General features: G+C 40.0%; 1 protein-coding gene across 1 annotated transcript in view; it reads left to right on the top strand.

Moving 5' to 3' along the window:
- The first annotated feature begins 15,607 nt into the window (after positions 1-15,607).
- The window catches only part of RHOBTB3 (Rho related BTB domain containing 3), a 64,197-nt gene continuing 63,681 nt past the window's right edge, over positions 15,608-16,123 (top strand). Inside the window, exon 1 of the mRNA XM_050795412.1 lies at positions 15,608-16,120. Within this exon, the coding sequence (XP_050651369.1) occupies positions 16,119-16,120 (2 nt within the window). The 5' untranslated portion in view covers positions 15,608-16,118. The remainder of the gene's footprint in view (positions 16,121-16,123) is intronic.

Genomic DNA, 16,123 nt, shown 5'->3' with positions numbered 1-16,123 from the left:
AAGTTTGAAAAATTTGCAGTCTAACAATGCAACAGAAAAGAAAAACCCATTTTCTGGGGAGAAATTCAAGCCAGCTGCAGAAAATTGCATAAGTAAGGAGGAGTCAAATGTTAATCTGGTGATTAGCAAAGACAATGGGCAAAATGTCTCCAGGGCACATCAGAGACCTTGCAGCATCCCCTCCCATCACAGGCGCAAGGACTAGACGGGAAAAATTGTTTCCTGGGCCAGGCCCAGGGCCCCCCTGCTGTGTGCAGCCTATGGACTTGGTGCCCTGCATCCCAGCTGCTCCAGCCGTGGCTAAAAGGGGCCAAAGCTCAGGCCGTGGCTTAGAGTATACAAGCCCCAACCCCTGGCAGCTTCCATGTGGTGCTGAGCCTACAGGTGCACAGAAGACAAGAATTCAGGTTTGGGAACCTCTACCTAGATTTCAGAGGATGTATGGAAATGCCTAGATGTCCAGGCAAAAGTTTACTGCGGGGGCAGAGCACTCATGGAGAACCTCTGCTAGGGCAGTGCAGAGGGAAATGTGGGGTGGGAGCCCCCACACAGAGTCCCCACTGGGGCACTGCCTAGTGGAGGTGTGAGAAGAGGGCTGCCGTCCTCCAAACCCCAGAATGGTAGATTCACCGACAGCTTGCACTGTGCACCTGGAAAAGCCACAGACACTCAATACCAGCCCATGAAAGCAGCCAGGAGGGGAGGTTATACCCTGCAAAGCCACATGGGCAGAGCCATGGGAGCCCACCTCTTGTATCAGTGTGACCTGCATGTGAGACATGGAGTCAAAAGAGATGATTTTAGAGTTTTAAGATTTGACTGCCCCACGGGATTTAGGACTTGCATGGAGCCTGTAGTCCCTTCATTTTGGCCAATTTCTCCCATTTGGAATAGTATATTTACCCAATGTCTGTACCCCCATTGTATCTAGGAAGTAACTAACTTGCTTTTGATTTTACAGGCTCCTAGGTGGAAGGTACTTGCCTTATCTCAGATGAGACTTTGGACTGGTGGACTTTTGAGTTAATGCTAAAATGAGTGAAGACTTTGGGGAACTGTTGGGAAGGCATGATTGGTGCTGAAATGTGAGGACATGAGATTTGGGAGGTGCCAGGGGTGAAATGATATGATTTGGCTATGTCCCCATGAAAATTTCATCTTGAATTGCAGCTCCCATAATCCCCACGTGTCATGAGAGGGACCCAGTGGGAGGTAACTGAATCATGGGGGTGAGTTTTTCCCATGCCGTTCTCATGATAGTGAATAAGTCTTATGAGATCTGATGGTTTTATAAAGGGCAATTCTCCTGCACACATTCTCTTGCCTGCCACCATGTAAGACATGCCTTTGCTCCTCCTTCACCTTCTGCCATGATCGTGAGTCCATTAAACCCCTTTCCTTTATAAATTATGCAGTCTCAGGTATGTCTTTATTAGCAGTGTGAGAACAGACTAATACGGCTGGGTCATGGGGTCCATATACTTGGTTGCTTCTGTGAAGGTATTTTTTGGATGAGATTGACATTTAAATTGTTGGACTTTGAATAAAGCTGATTACCCTCTGTAATGTGGATGGGACTTATCAAATCACTCGAAGGCCTTAATAGAAAAAAGATTGTCCTCCCTCAACCAAGAAGGATTTCAGCCAGCAGACTGCCTTTGAACTCAAACTGCAACTTTTCCCTAGGTCTCCAGCCTGCCAGCCTACCCTGTAGATTGTGGATTTATTTGAGTCTCCACAATTGCATGAGCCAATTCCTTAAAATAAATCTCTCTCTCTCTCTCTCTCAATATATAGAGATGTGTGTGTATATGTGTGCATATGTGTGTGGGTACACACATTATATACATATATGTATATGTTTGTATATACAAACACACACAACACACACATATATATACAAACATCATGTTGGTTCTATTACTCCAGATAACTCAACTAATACAGTGGTGACAAAGGAGACTCTGCAGAGGAGGAGCCAGGGGAAGGAAATATCCTATCTCATTCTGCTCCCTCTGATCTCTGCATTGACTAAACCTAACTAGAAGCCAGAGGCCAAAGGAATCTGTTGATATACAAGCTAGCTTCCCAGTGGATGGAGCAGGATGGAGAAGGGGAGGAATGGGCCTGGAGGGACAAAGAAAGGGTTAAACCCATAAAGAAAAGGTGAGGAATCATTATAATAAAATTCAGGATGGTGGTTATCTCTAGAAGGGTGAGATCAATTTAGAAGGGACATATAGGATGGGGTTATTTCCTTGATCTAAATGACAGTTAAGTGGGTATTTGTTTTATAGTTATTCATTAAACTATACATTTATGTTTTATACCTTTTGTATATTTTGTAATTTAAAAGTTTAAAGAAGAAAACAATACTGAGCAATTAAGAACTTATAAAATATTTGAATTCTAAGTGGTAAATAATTTTCCAGGTGAGCAATTTTGTAGCATTTAAAACCAGTTTGCTTTAAACACTAGAAAATATGTTATAGGCCATTATACGAGTCATAACAAGTGAAAAAGTTAAATAACCCTGAACTAAGAGATACTTTCTCTCTTTTTTTTTCTTTAAAAAAATGTTGCTTCTAGTCATATGGGGAAGAAAGAATAATAGCTAGAGACTTGCATATGTTTAAACGCTAACAGCGAAGAGCAGTAGAGAGATAAAAGTTGAAGACAGGGGAGAAGAAAAGGGAAATAGATGCCGTGCAGTCCCTCCAAGTTAAAAGGTCTACACACAGCACTATCAGAGGGATCAGCCTGAGATCAGATAACGCATTCTTATTGCATTTTGACTGGAGGAAAAAGTAAAGGACGGATGTGGCTACATGCACATTTGTTAGCTAATTGTGGGAAGCTGAGGGAAGTTCCCCAGTTGATGCCTCTATTTTCTCTGTGACAGAAAACATGAGACTGAGGGAAGAGATATCAAAGTTATAGACAGGGGAAAGTGAGAAGACTTGAACCACTTTGGAGAGCCAGGCAATACCAAATGCTCAATTGAAGTTGGAGGCCATGAATTTATAGTGCCATCAATATGCACTATTTTGAGATTTTCTATAGCAATATTTTACAACCCAGATATGGGTATTGAAAAATCACACACTAAGGTTGATCCAGGGTTTGGGTTTTAGACTAAAAAACAATAGAAAGGAGCTATGAGAACAGAGACAAGAGAAGCAGCATGAAATCTCAGTTGGATAGGGAAGAAAACGAAGACAGAAGAGGACTAGCAGAGAGGAAGAAAGCGGGAGGATCAAGAGTTAGCAGGTCCCAGGAGAGCAAAAGCGGGGAGCAACTGGATGATGGAAACAGGGTAGAAGGCTGCTTGTCCAAGTTGTTGGATAACTGAATGTGTTGTTTTAGATGTGGAGCTGTTGCAGGCAGTGACATTATCTAGGGTCTGGCCATGGTAAGGAGGTATAAAGTGGAAGGGAGGTGAAGGTCATCATGGAAAAACAGGCTGAGATGTTGAAAAGGAGTTCATGAGGCCATTGAGATCATAGAGGACCATGGACATATCTGGGGTCGAGAGAAAGACAGAGGCTAGATACTGAGCATTTAATGAACAATGTGTGTGTTGAGGGGAATGAGGTTAGGTGGTTGACTGGGATGTTGCTAAATGACAGCAACAGGAGAGAGAGACGGGAGTATAGTAAATGTCTTCCTTGAATCTCAGAAGAACAGAAGTGCTTCAGGAGGATGAAAGAGTAATTAACTGGCTCTCCCTCTCTACCCAGATTGGAATTCCAGAAGGTGAACTAGAAAGACTCGACAGGAAGCAAAGCATGGGTAAACCTATATGGGGAAACCTAGATGGCCAAGATAAGTTACAGCTGGGCCTGTAATAAGGCTATCAGGGAATAGGGCAAGTTAGGTTAAACTGGCTATACAATTTTTAAGAATTCATTTTAGTAATACCCTGATATTGGGTAGTGAGCAGTATTGGTCTAGCTCTGGAGATTCCAAGTTTATACATCACTACTTGATATGAGAATCTAATAGTAAAACATATATATGCATTACATGCAATTATTTGCATACCTGTTCAGTTATAAGATTTCTTTGAAGAACCATATTCAGAGACTGGCTTTGTGACTGTGGCTCTTGGATGATCTTTGTAGTTAATGCCATCATGCAGAAAGGTCATCGGTCTTTCCTAAATGGCTGAACCTGCCAATCAGAAGAGAAAATTTTAGAAAATTGGTCAAGGTATAAATTGGCTTAATGCAGTTTGCTCTGGAAATGGTATCTCTCTGTGATAACTCAGTGTTGGTATAGTTCTAATAAAAGTGTTTATAGACACAAAACATCCTTGGGATAAAACATACAGGTCATTTTGATCCAGGTGCTTTAAAAATGTCTGTTGAACTGAAAAGATAATGATAATGATGGGCTTCCCATGTAGACTTTCCTATAAGGGAAGACAATATTTGCTACCTATTATAAGTTTCTACCCCTTTAATAGTCGAGAGTCCTATTACAAATGAGCAAATAAGTATTCTAGTTTACACATTGGCCTCTTGTGCTTTGGATTGGGACAAACCTAGTCCCCTGAGTGTGATCAACCCTGGGCACCTTGACAAAATAAAGTTTTGTGGACTTGCAAAACTGAAGAATGAGCCTTGGACAATGTGACTTAACAGGCAATGTCATCCTGAGGCCAGCCTGAGCAGCCCAGCTGGCCTCTCCCCATGACATTTCTAGCTCAGTTGTTTAGAATAGTGACTCTATTTAGATCAATTTCACTTCCTGCAATAAAAATCTTTGAGATCATGATGGGGATCATTAGCAAAACATTGTTGTAATCATAGTTAATGCAAAAGGACTGAGGAATTTATATTAGATCATAGTGAGTTAATAAAATGCACTGGCTGAAAATGTCTCCTAATTCTAGAGTCTAGCATGGAGAGTTACTAATAGTGTACAATTTGTGGCTGTTTGTGGGTGGTGGCCTAGTAACAGACTGTTCCATTTCAAGGCTACAGCTAGTGAGAAATAAAATGCTTGTGCTGAAACAAAACAAAGCAAAGTAAACTCTGCTTTTTTTTTGTCTGTTTTGTTTTGTTTGTATTACATTATACTTCGCTGCTGCTTATGTTATACCAGGGCTGCACATTTCTGAGTGTCTCATTCTTTTTATTCATAGATAGACACATAGATTTTTCCCATGATTCTGAAGAGTTAGACATAATGATCAGTAAAAACAGATTTTTGCCAATATGACAAACATTCTAGTAACAATGACTGATTATTCTTTTGTTTCTCTTCACCTACAAAAAGAATTGTGCACTAATTTGTTCAACAAAATGTCATTTGTTGCCATGTTTTACTGAAGAAAAGGATTTTCTGGCTCCTTAGAATTTAATAGGTTCTTCTTATGATTTGTCAATTTCTATGGTGGTAAACAAAACTATCTAAAAGAAAAGTCAGTCTAAACATGGTACATCCCTTAATTTTACCTGGTGGTTAAGTAATCCTTATTTTTATATTAAATCAATAAGGATACACTATGACTTAAAGGCAAAAAAACTCTGGGAAGACTTTGAAGAAATCAGGGCCTGCACTGCACTATTTACGTTGCAGCCTGAATGAGAGTTTAGGGATGGGAATAGTGGAGGCTCTGCTCAGGTATCTCTAACTTAGTGGAGAAGTTTGAAAAGCTCTGCTTGCCACTGAGATTAGTCCAGAAGGACCTTTGCTTGGCTATCCATACTTATGACATCACTGAGAAAGGTCTAAATGCCTTTTAATGTAGTTGGAGAGTGCCCTTGTCCTACCCAGGTCCTAGAACTGGAGGGAGCTGGTAACACAAGAACATGTTGAAGATGAACATTGAAAACACTCCTTCATTAGCAGAAACAGAATGGGCCTTGTCAGAGTTGTGACAGTTACTGACGGGGCAGGGGGTTTGGATCTGGCTAAATATAGCCAGGGGAAAGAAACTAGTAGTATAACTGGAAGGATGGTAATGATTACATGAGTGCATATGTTTTAATTTGAAGGTAAAAGAGGAGAGAATATCAATCAGAGATATTACTGAAGTCCCAGCTTAATATTTTAAATATTTAAGGAGCTCTAAAGAGGAATATCTGATTCTGCTTGAGAGACAGCATTTGAAAAAAAAAAAAAAAAGGAACATGATGATCAAAATAAGTAAGAATGTGTCCAAGGGAATCTCAGGAAAGAGTAAATGAGCAGGAAAAAAAAAAAAAGTGAAAAAATGTCTGTAAGATAAGCCAAAATTGTTAAATGTTTCAGCTAGGTGATCTATTAGAATGCCAAAAGGACTATTCATGAGGGGTAGAACTGCCAACCTAATGTATAATGGCATTAGCAGGACTTTTCTCAAACAAAGAAAAATCTCTAAGAAAATTTTAATTACTATTAACTGTAAAATCAAATTTTTAACTGCAGACAGGATTATAGAGTGAGAAGTGAAAAGTTATAAACAAGTTGAGAAAAATGAGGACCAAATGTATTGTGTGAGGGCAGACGAAGTCAGGGGAAATGATCTGTGACAGCTTCTGAATAAAAAAGGAGAACATTTCAAAGCATGTTTGTAAAATGTGCCAGCTGGGATAGTACCCAATGGATGGCCATAGCAGAGATGCATGTAAACAACACAGCAAGCAAAGGGAGTGCAGGAGATGGGGAAGGCTTTTAGTATAGTTAAAACATGAGTCAAATTATAGCAATACTGAACAAAATCTATTTTTTAACATATTAGAGTTCATTGAAAAGAAGACATACCAGCAAAGTATTATACCACTTAACTCTAACATACTATATTTCTGTATGACTACAAATGGAAAACTTCAAAAAAATTATGCGTAACTACATAATACACAATCAATGGTGCTTGATAACAATACTTATATTTATTTATATACATCCCTGGAGGTGGTATTTTATAATTTAAAAGAGGTTTTTTGTTTTTTTTTTGAGATGGAGTCTCACTCTGTCACCCAGGCTTCAGTTCAGTGGTGCGATCTCAGCTCACTGCCACCTCTGCCTCCCGAGTTCAAGCGATTCTCCTGCCTCAGCCTCCCAAGTAAGTGGGACTACAGACTCCCGCCACCACGCCTGGCTAATTTTTGTATTTTCAGTAGAGGTGGGGTTTCACCTTGTTGGCCAGGCTGGTCTTGAACTCCTGTTGATCCTCCCACCTCGGCTTCCCAAAGTGCTGGGATTATAGGAGTGAGCCACTGTGCCTGGCCTAAAAGAGTCTTATCACTTTTCAAGAGCTAAATAACAGAGCAGGCATATTAAAGGCCAGATTACCAGATTTCTTTGGAGTTCAACCCTTTGAAAAATGCTAGTAGAAAAAGGGAGCTCTGATTCAAAGAAACGTATGTTCTGCTATTTTTAAGTAATATTTTAACTGTAAAACCAAACAGTTGTTTTAAAAACATCACTGAGCACAATGATAGAGGTGGGTAGATAACCGAAGTTCAAACAAAGAAACAAACATTGACATTTTCTGAAAGAGTTTAGGATAGCTGGATTTCACATGTGCATAACATTCTAGATCAGGGCTTCCCTGGGCCACACTGGAAGAAGAAGAATTGTCTTGAGCCACACATAAAATACACTAACACTAATGATAGCTGGTGAACTTAAAAAAAAAAAAAAAAAAAAAAAGCAAAAAAAAAAAAAAAAAAAAAAGAAAATCTCATAATGTTTTAAGAAAGTTTAAAAATTTGTGTTGGGCCACATTCAAAGCCATCCTGGGCCACATGCGGCCCTTAGGCCGCAGGTTGGACAAGCTTGTTCTAGATTCTCACTTTGACTTCTCCAAACACAACTGAGATTACAGCCTCACAATTTAAAAGAAATCGACAATTTAGAAGAAGACTGTAGGCTCGTTCTCTGGGAAGAATGACCCAGGGAATAAAATAAGTAAAGTCAACTTTGCTGAAGACTGACTAAATGGTCATTGGTCTTGGTGAATTACTTTGCTTAAGTTACTGTCATGAAGTACATGCAAACTCTTGTTGTTGTTTTTTAAAAAAAAAGCCAATCTTGAATTTTATAAATTTTGTGTAAATTTGCACACTTTATCTCTCATTAGTTAAAACAATATAAATACATTTTTCGCGGAGCTGATTGCTAGGCAAACGGGTCTGCAGTTTATCTGTGTTGCTCTTCCCTATCTCTCCTTTACTTCCTGTGTCGCAGCCTCCCTTACCACAGTAGCCAGCCCCAGTGCTGTGTTCTGCATCCTGGCAGGCCCAGCTTCACTGTGGTATCTCTAAGCTTGTCCTCCAGAGCACAGCCCAAAGCACCAGCCAGGAGTCTCCAAACTTTTTTGACCGAGCACCCCATCAGAAAACAATGTGAGCACACTCCCAAGGGCTATAAATTACATGCATATATTACTATGAATACAATATAACACAAACAGAAAATTTTTAATACATGAGATGAAGATCAAGTCAATCGTAGTTTAATGTATTAATTGTGATACATTATTTGATAATGATACATACATTATGAAATTTTCCTCTCAAAAGTTATTGTGAATAAAGCTTTACAGGGAGAAGGACAATTGAATATGTCTCATTTTAAAATCTTGGTTTACATTTTATGACACAGCAATACAGTTATCTGGTTTTATGTTCAGTTTATTTAAAGGCTCTCTGAAAAGAACTTAAAAAGATCTGTGGAATTTATCAATGAAGAACTGCTTCATGATTCTCATTTTTCAGTCCCATTATGCAAAAGTTTTAGTTGATATTTGATGAATATATTTCCTGCTTGCAAAATGTTGCTCATCTGTTTCTGAAACTAATCAGAAGTGTAATACGTTTTTACATGTTTAACACATAGTTTCAGAACTGATTGAAATTATATTTGGAAAACGTTTAGGGAGTTAGAAAATTCTATAATATGGAAGAGATTTTATGGGTTACATGCCTTGTTTTCAATCACAAACATTACATAATGAAGGAGGCAGTTTCAAACACCGGGTAAGGGCACAGACCCTGGGGCCAATTGTCTGAATTGGAATCCCAGCTCCTCTGCTCCCTACTTGGGTAGCTGGGATTACTTGCCTTAGCCTCCCAAGTAGCTGGGACTACAGGCTCCCGCCACCATGCCCAACTAATTTTTGTAATTTTAGTAGAGATGGGGTTTCAACACGTTGGCCAGGCTGGTTTCGATCACCTGACCACAGGTGATCCACAAGTTTCTTGCCTCTTTTTTTCATGTGGCCAAGTTTCTTAACCTCTTTGTGCCCCATTTTCTCTCCAGTAAATTAGGATAATAATAGAACCTACTCCATAAGGTGGCTGTGAGAATTAAATGAGTCAGTATTTGCAAAGCACTTAATGTAATGCCTGGTACATGGTAAGTATACTTAAGTGTATAAAGAATTATGGAGCTGGGCATGGTGGCATGCACCTGTAGTCCCAGCTACTTGGGAGGCTGAGGTGGGAGAATCAATTGAGTCTAGCCTGGTCAACAAAGTGAAACCCCATGTCTTAAAAAACAAAATTATGTGTAGAACCCTGGACATACACATGCCATGTGACCTAGCACACCCACAAATATACTATATTTTGAAGCAAAAGTGATCCTAGCAGCTTTGTTTATAATAGGCAGAAACTGGAAATAGCCCACGAGTCTATCTACAATGGGATGGATAAATAAATGGTGGCATATATTTGCATTGGATGCTATTCAGCAATGAAAAGGAGAAAAACAAACCACAGCTACAGCAACACCATTTAATCTTACAAATGATGATGAATAAAAGAATCAAGGCACAAATACATACAGTGTGATCCCACTTAGAAAGAGTTCAAAAGGAAGCAAAACCAAAATATCTGTTTAGGAATGCACATAGAGGTAGTAAAAGTCTAACGAAAAAATGAATAATCATTACAAAAGCCAGGCTTATTATAATCTCTGAGGGAAAGAAGAAGAGGGCTGTAGCTGAAGAGGGGCGCCGTGCATGCACACACACAAGCACATGCCTTTCCGTGAGCACTGAGACTGCTCTCACTTTTGACCTGAGAGATTTTAGGAATGTTTATAATTATTTATTAAATCATGTGCATAGCTTTTCTGCACTTTTCTTTATGTGTGTTGTATTGCACAACAAAAACTTTTTCAAGCTGCTATAAAATTCTTGTTTCTACAAAATTAACTACTTGTATAACCTTTTACAGTCTTGTGTATTCTGGCTCCAGCTTCTTTGTTAGAATAAATTGCATAGGAGATATGCTGTGAATGAATTTCATGTGGTTGCTCTCATTGTAATGTTAGCTTGGAATTCTTCTTTTCTATTCTTTTTTTTTTTTTTTAATGTTTAGTCAAAACAACTAATCTGTCAGTGGTTACATGTAAAGAAGTTTTGCATAAAACACAGTTTTTATTTTTAAACAGTCAATTATTGTTTGCAGTATTGTCAAAAGATGTAGAAGAGAAAATATGTCTTCTCTACTACAGCTTTTCTTTAGTGGCTCACAAAAAAAGTTATTTCAAAATGTATTTCATTTGTTGGAACACAATGTAGTAAATACTAAACTGAAACAGAATTTCTCAAATACCATAAAGTGGAACATATTAAAAACATCTGTGCTTTCAGTTTAACCTTATAGTAAACTTCCCACATTGTTTAACTTGTTCAGATACTTATGACTGGATGTTTAGCAAAACTTCATGTGAAGATTCTCAAGGTATTTGCTAACAAAGGAATGCAGTTGTTTTTTTCCATTTGTGTTCTATGTATTATTTTAGATATTTTTATCTTGGCAAGAAGAAAACTATTTCCCCAAGAGTGTGCTGCTTTTTGACTTTCATTTTTAAGAAAGCTCAGAAGAGACTTTGTAGCATTTATTCTTGGTGACTTTTCTTGAAAGTATTGACTTGCATATAGTACACTACTTAAACATGCTAGAAACTTTATTGAGTTTGCCTTCAATACTTTGATGTTTAGTTTTTAAGTTGCTAGCTAATTGTAATCAGTTTAGAATATCATATCTATTAACTATAATATGCACTTAGAGTGAAATCAATGTTCCCAAAAATGGCTGTAAATTCATACTTAAAACAGTGTTTTTTATAATCTATTATTACGGTCAACTTCTTGGCAAATCTGATTAGTCGTTGGTTTTTTACCTTGCAATGTGGCTCCCAAAGAGTGTCAGAAACATCAGCTTGGCTGGGTTTTTTTGCTTCTTCTTGCATTTTTAACACTGTCTCCCTTGGTTCCTGCTGTAACAGTAGTTTACTTAAATTTGATTCATAAGTCCCCTTAGAAACAGAAACTGCAACATGTGGCAGTATGTTGAACGTGAACATACAGCCCTCCCGCTACCCCTCACTGTGCATCCTATTGCTGCCGTGCCCCCAACACTCCTTGTGTCTGCCCACTTACTGGTCAGCCTGGGGTACCAGCAACAATCCTGACATTAACTAGTAGTAAAGCTTAATTTTTTTCTCCTCCCTTTTTTTTTCGGTAGAAAAACAATGGGTGTGATTAGAAGTTTATTCTGGAATTTCAGGGATCATCTTCTGTACCCCTCCTTGAAGACTCAGGCTCTAGATAAGTGGTCTTAAAAATTGTGTTGGTTTTTAACCTTGGAAAACCCATCTTTTTAAAGAAAATGAATATGAAACTTCTTTTTATAAAGATAGCAATAAGACCGCCCTGATTGACTTTAAGATGCAGTGTCAGAGTTCAGATCTCACTGCTTACTCTTTTTCTGCCACCTCCTCAAGCTGATTTGAAGATTCTTCTATGGAAACCTAGTTTTCCTTGAAACATAGTTGGAAAAAATCTTCTGCCAAGCCTAGATCTCTAGGCCGGACCTCACCAATGCTTACTTCCTCTCCAGCTGTTAAGGAACCAACACGTTTTTCAAAAACCGGTATATGAATATTCACAATTTGGAGACTAGTAATAGCCCACCCAATTACTTTACATGTCCTCACTGTACCTTATGCTACATCTCCTTTAGGGATAAGAACATCTAATAGAGTAAATATGAAATGGTGGCATTTCAGTCACTAAAATAGGAAAAAAATATTGTTTGGGTTGGAAGCCCTTCCTGTGTGTTCCCCAGTGACCTTGAGGTTGGAGGACATGTGATATCTGTTCTGTTAACACTGGTAAAATAAAATTTTTTAAATGTGCTAATGAGAGAAACTACAAATACATAAAACAAATAAAAATTTGAAATAAAAGGGAAATAACTTTAAAAAAGTGATCATAAGAAAATTATGAAAAGATCTTTAAGATACCAGGAAATAGACCATCTGTGATATTCTTTTAGCCAAGATAAATAACACTTGCTGCTGTAATAATTGACCTCAAAATGTCTGGCTCAACTCACTGAAGATCTATTTATCACTCAAATCACAGTACAATGCATGCTGTGAGGAAGCTCTGCTCTAACTAGTCATTCAAGGACTGGTTCCACACTGCAGTCCCAATAGCTTCAAACACCTGGCTTCAAGGTTGACCTGACTTCATGTGGTTGAGACAGGAAGATAAAAGAGAATGGAGAGACACACTTCTCTACTGCAGGGATCATATTCCGTTGATGAGAACTAATCATGTAGCTCTACCTATATGCACAAAATTTGAGAAATGTCATTTAGCTGTCTTGGAAGAGAAAACAGGTTTGGTGAGTATGTAGCCAGGCTTTGTACCAGATACTCAATTTGTAGCTTGAGTATCACCAGGTATGACTCCAGAAATCTCTCGGGAAGCCTCCACCACTCTTTTTTCTGCCTGCTTTAATATAGAAATCTTCATGCTAGCACTAACTTCATCTCTTGCTGTTCCTAGGACGAGTCATGATCTTCCATTTTTTTATACCTTTGCATGTGATGTCTGTCCAGATCTTTCAAATACTCCTTCCCTTCTAACCTCCTCTTCCTCCAAAGCTAACAAACTCTTAATCTTTTAAGACCTAAGACAATGTTTACTTCCTTTATGAACTTCTATCTGACACAGAAAGCACAGATCTCTTCCTAACATTCACTGAACTTATCTTTTACTTTGTACCTATCTCTTTTACTGACTGCCTAATCACTTAAGGAACTAGAATGTTTTCAAAAGGATTAAGTGTGCTAATATTCACAAACTAATTAATATGTCAGAGGCGTTTGAACCAGAGCAACTCCATCTTGAGTAGGGGCTGGGTACACCAAGGCTGAAACCTACTGGGCTACATTCCTAGAAGGTTCGGCATTCTTAGCCACAGGATGAGATAGAAGCTCAGCAGAAGATACAGGTCACAAAGACCTTGCTGATAAAACAGAATGCGGTAAAGAAGCCGGCCAAAACCCACCAAAACCAAGATGGTGGTGACAGGGACCTCTGGTCAACCTCACTGCTCATTATATGCTAATTATAATGCGCTAGCATGCTAAAAGACACTCCACCAGCACAATGACAGTTTACAAATGTCATGGCAACGTCAGGAAGTTACCCTATTTGGTCTAAAAAGCGGAGGAACTCTCAGTTCTGGGAATTGCCCACCCTTTCCGGAAAAACTCATGAATAATCCACCCCTTGTTTAGCATATAATCAACAAATAACTATAAGTATACTCAGCTGAGCAGCCTATGACACTGCTCTGCCTACGGAGTAGCCATTATTTTATTCCTTTATTTTCTTAATCAACTTTCTTTCACTTTATGGACTCCCTGAATTCCTCACTGGAGGTCCAAGGACTCTCTTTTGGAGTCGGGATTGGGACCCCTTTCTGGTAACAAATTGCCTTAGCTTCTTAAGGTCAATGACCAAGTCTTATGTATCTTGGGATCTCCCATGCCTACCCAGCACAGGCTTGGCTCACATATTCAGTAACGAAGGAAAAAATGAATACTTTCCCCCTTTCTGACACTTCCCAGTTGTCAGCAACTTTGGTGTCTTTTTTTGTTTCATTTTTGTATTAATATTTTTATATTGTCATAAAATATAACAATATTTACCACGTTAATCATGTTCTAGTGTTTAGTTAATAATGTTCTAGTGTTCAGTCCTATAGTTCAGTATAGTATGAACTACGGATGCACCTCATGCAACAGATATCTATATCTTTTTCTTCCTGCAAACCTGAAACACTATACCTGTTGAACAACGACCCCTTTTCCCCTCTCCCCAGCCCCTGGTAACCATTATTCTACTTTCTGTTTCTAAGAGTTTGACTACTTTAGATACCTCCTATAAATGGAATCACTTTTTGTGATTTGCAACTGGCTGATTCCACGTAGCACGAGGTCCTCAAGGTTCATCCATGTTGTAGTTTATGAAGGAATTTTCTGCTTTTTTAAAGGCTAATCGTCCATTACATGTGTATACCACATTTTCTTTACCCATTCATCCATTCTAGTGTCTTTGTTTTTGACTTATGGGTTTCTGGAAGAGACTGATGAGAAAATATATTTTCCATTAACCCAAGAGAAAAAGTGATCCTGAATGCTGGAATTTTTAAGGATGGTTTAGGTTCTAGAGACTAAAAGAGAAATCATAGAAAATGCAAAGGGAAATTAGATTTAAAAAAATTAGTGACCACATAAAGAATGTCTGCTATTATATCTTCTCTGAGCACGAGAAACTACTAAACTACTTTCAACCGAGCAATAAGGGCCCATAATAAAAAGCTGTTACCCTAGTTTTTTACTACCCTACTCAATACCCCTTCTTTCATACCCTCAAAATAGCTCAGTTGAGAAAAGAAACAGTCCAATTTTACAGAAGGGAAAAATAAATAGATAAAAGGATAAGCAAGAACTCTTTTTAACACGGAGTAAGGTACTGGTTAGAATTTTAATACTGTATGGAGGAGTCTAACCCCAGAGTAATCGCTGGCCCATTTTGGTGTTAGTAAGTGGATCCCAGTGTTCGTTTGTATTGAGGTAGTTTGAAGCACGCTAGGGATATTCATAGCCTTTACTTCAGTGCATTATTATGAAAGAATCTAAAGTATCTTTGCATTTACATGATTATGTTTTCAGTTGGTCTGCGGAGCTATTATTAAATATGTGTCCATAATGTGTACAGAAAAATCTCCAAGTAAACTAGCATTTAACTCACCAACACATTAAACCCCCATACATAACTTCCTTTAAAAACGATCACACTAAAAATCCCAGCATTTAAAATCCTGAAGTTTTCGCTAAAATACGCTAAATATAGCTCGAAATAGTAAATAATCCCCCCAAGGCGACATTAGCAAATTAATTGGTGTGCGAACAAAGAACCCTTTCTGCAGCGGCATGAATGTTGCCTTTATTTTTTCTCACAAGTATGATTTTAGAAAACAGCAGTAGCGCATGTTGACAAATGACAAAGCGGCAGTCGTGGTAAAGCACTTTCGGTCAAAGCCAAGAGGGGGGAAAATCGGGTTGCTTGGGCGGCACTCGTGCTAGAATCCCTAGCTTCCCTAACCTCCTTTTTCCAGTCCGGAGTGAGCGGGGGCCCCATCGCCCCACCCCCCTTTCCTGGCTCCGGTTACGGCCTTGCGAGTTGAACAAACTTGCTGCAGGCGGATTGGCGGTCGGGAGCTCTCGGGCTGGGGCGTTGTATTTATTAATTTATATTCCGCGGCGCCCCGCGCGGGCCACTCCTTTGTGTCCGGCCGCCGCCGCGGGAGCTCCGGGGCCTCGGCGGGGAGCGCGTTCCCTGTGTCCGCCCGACCCCCGGGGCCGGCACGTGCTTCGCCCGGTCCGCCGAGGGGGCGGAGGCCCCGATCTCCCCGACCCCCCTTCTCTGCCTAGAGGAGGAGGAGGAGCAGCAGCAGCAGCAGCAGCAGGAGGCGATAGCTGCCAGCCGAGGAGGCGCGGCGGAGAGGGGACTGCGGTCAGCTGCGTCCACTCGGGGCTGCGCGGCGGTCCCGCGCCCGGCGATGTTCCCGGGCAGTCTCTGAGTAGCAGCAGCTTGCCCCCCGCCCGCTAGCCCACCCTGGTGTCCGGCTCGCTTGCTGGCTGGCGCGGCCCCGGCCCCGCTCTGCGTCGGCCCCGCCGCGGTGGAGGCGCGCGAGAGGGACGCGGCCGGGGATGAGCGGATTGCGGGTGAACTCGCCGCCCGGGGGCCCCGCGAGGCCGTAAGCCGCTGCTTTTCTCCGAGTCGCCGCCCTGCCCTTGGATTTGAGATCATGTA

Source organism: Macaca thibetana, chromosome 6, assembly GCF_024542745.1.
Source record: "Macaca thibetana thibetana isolate TM-01 chromosome 6, ASM2454274v1, whole genome shotgun sequence".
In the NCBI taxonomy this organism is placed as follows: domain Eukaryota; kingdom Metazoa; phylum Chordata; class Mammalia; order Primates; family Cercopithecidae; genus Macaca; species Macaca thibetana.
The sequence above is the reverse complement of the archived record's forward strand: the minus strand, read 5'-3'. Positions and strand labels throughout refer to the sequence as shown.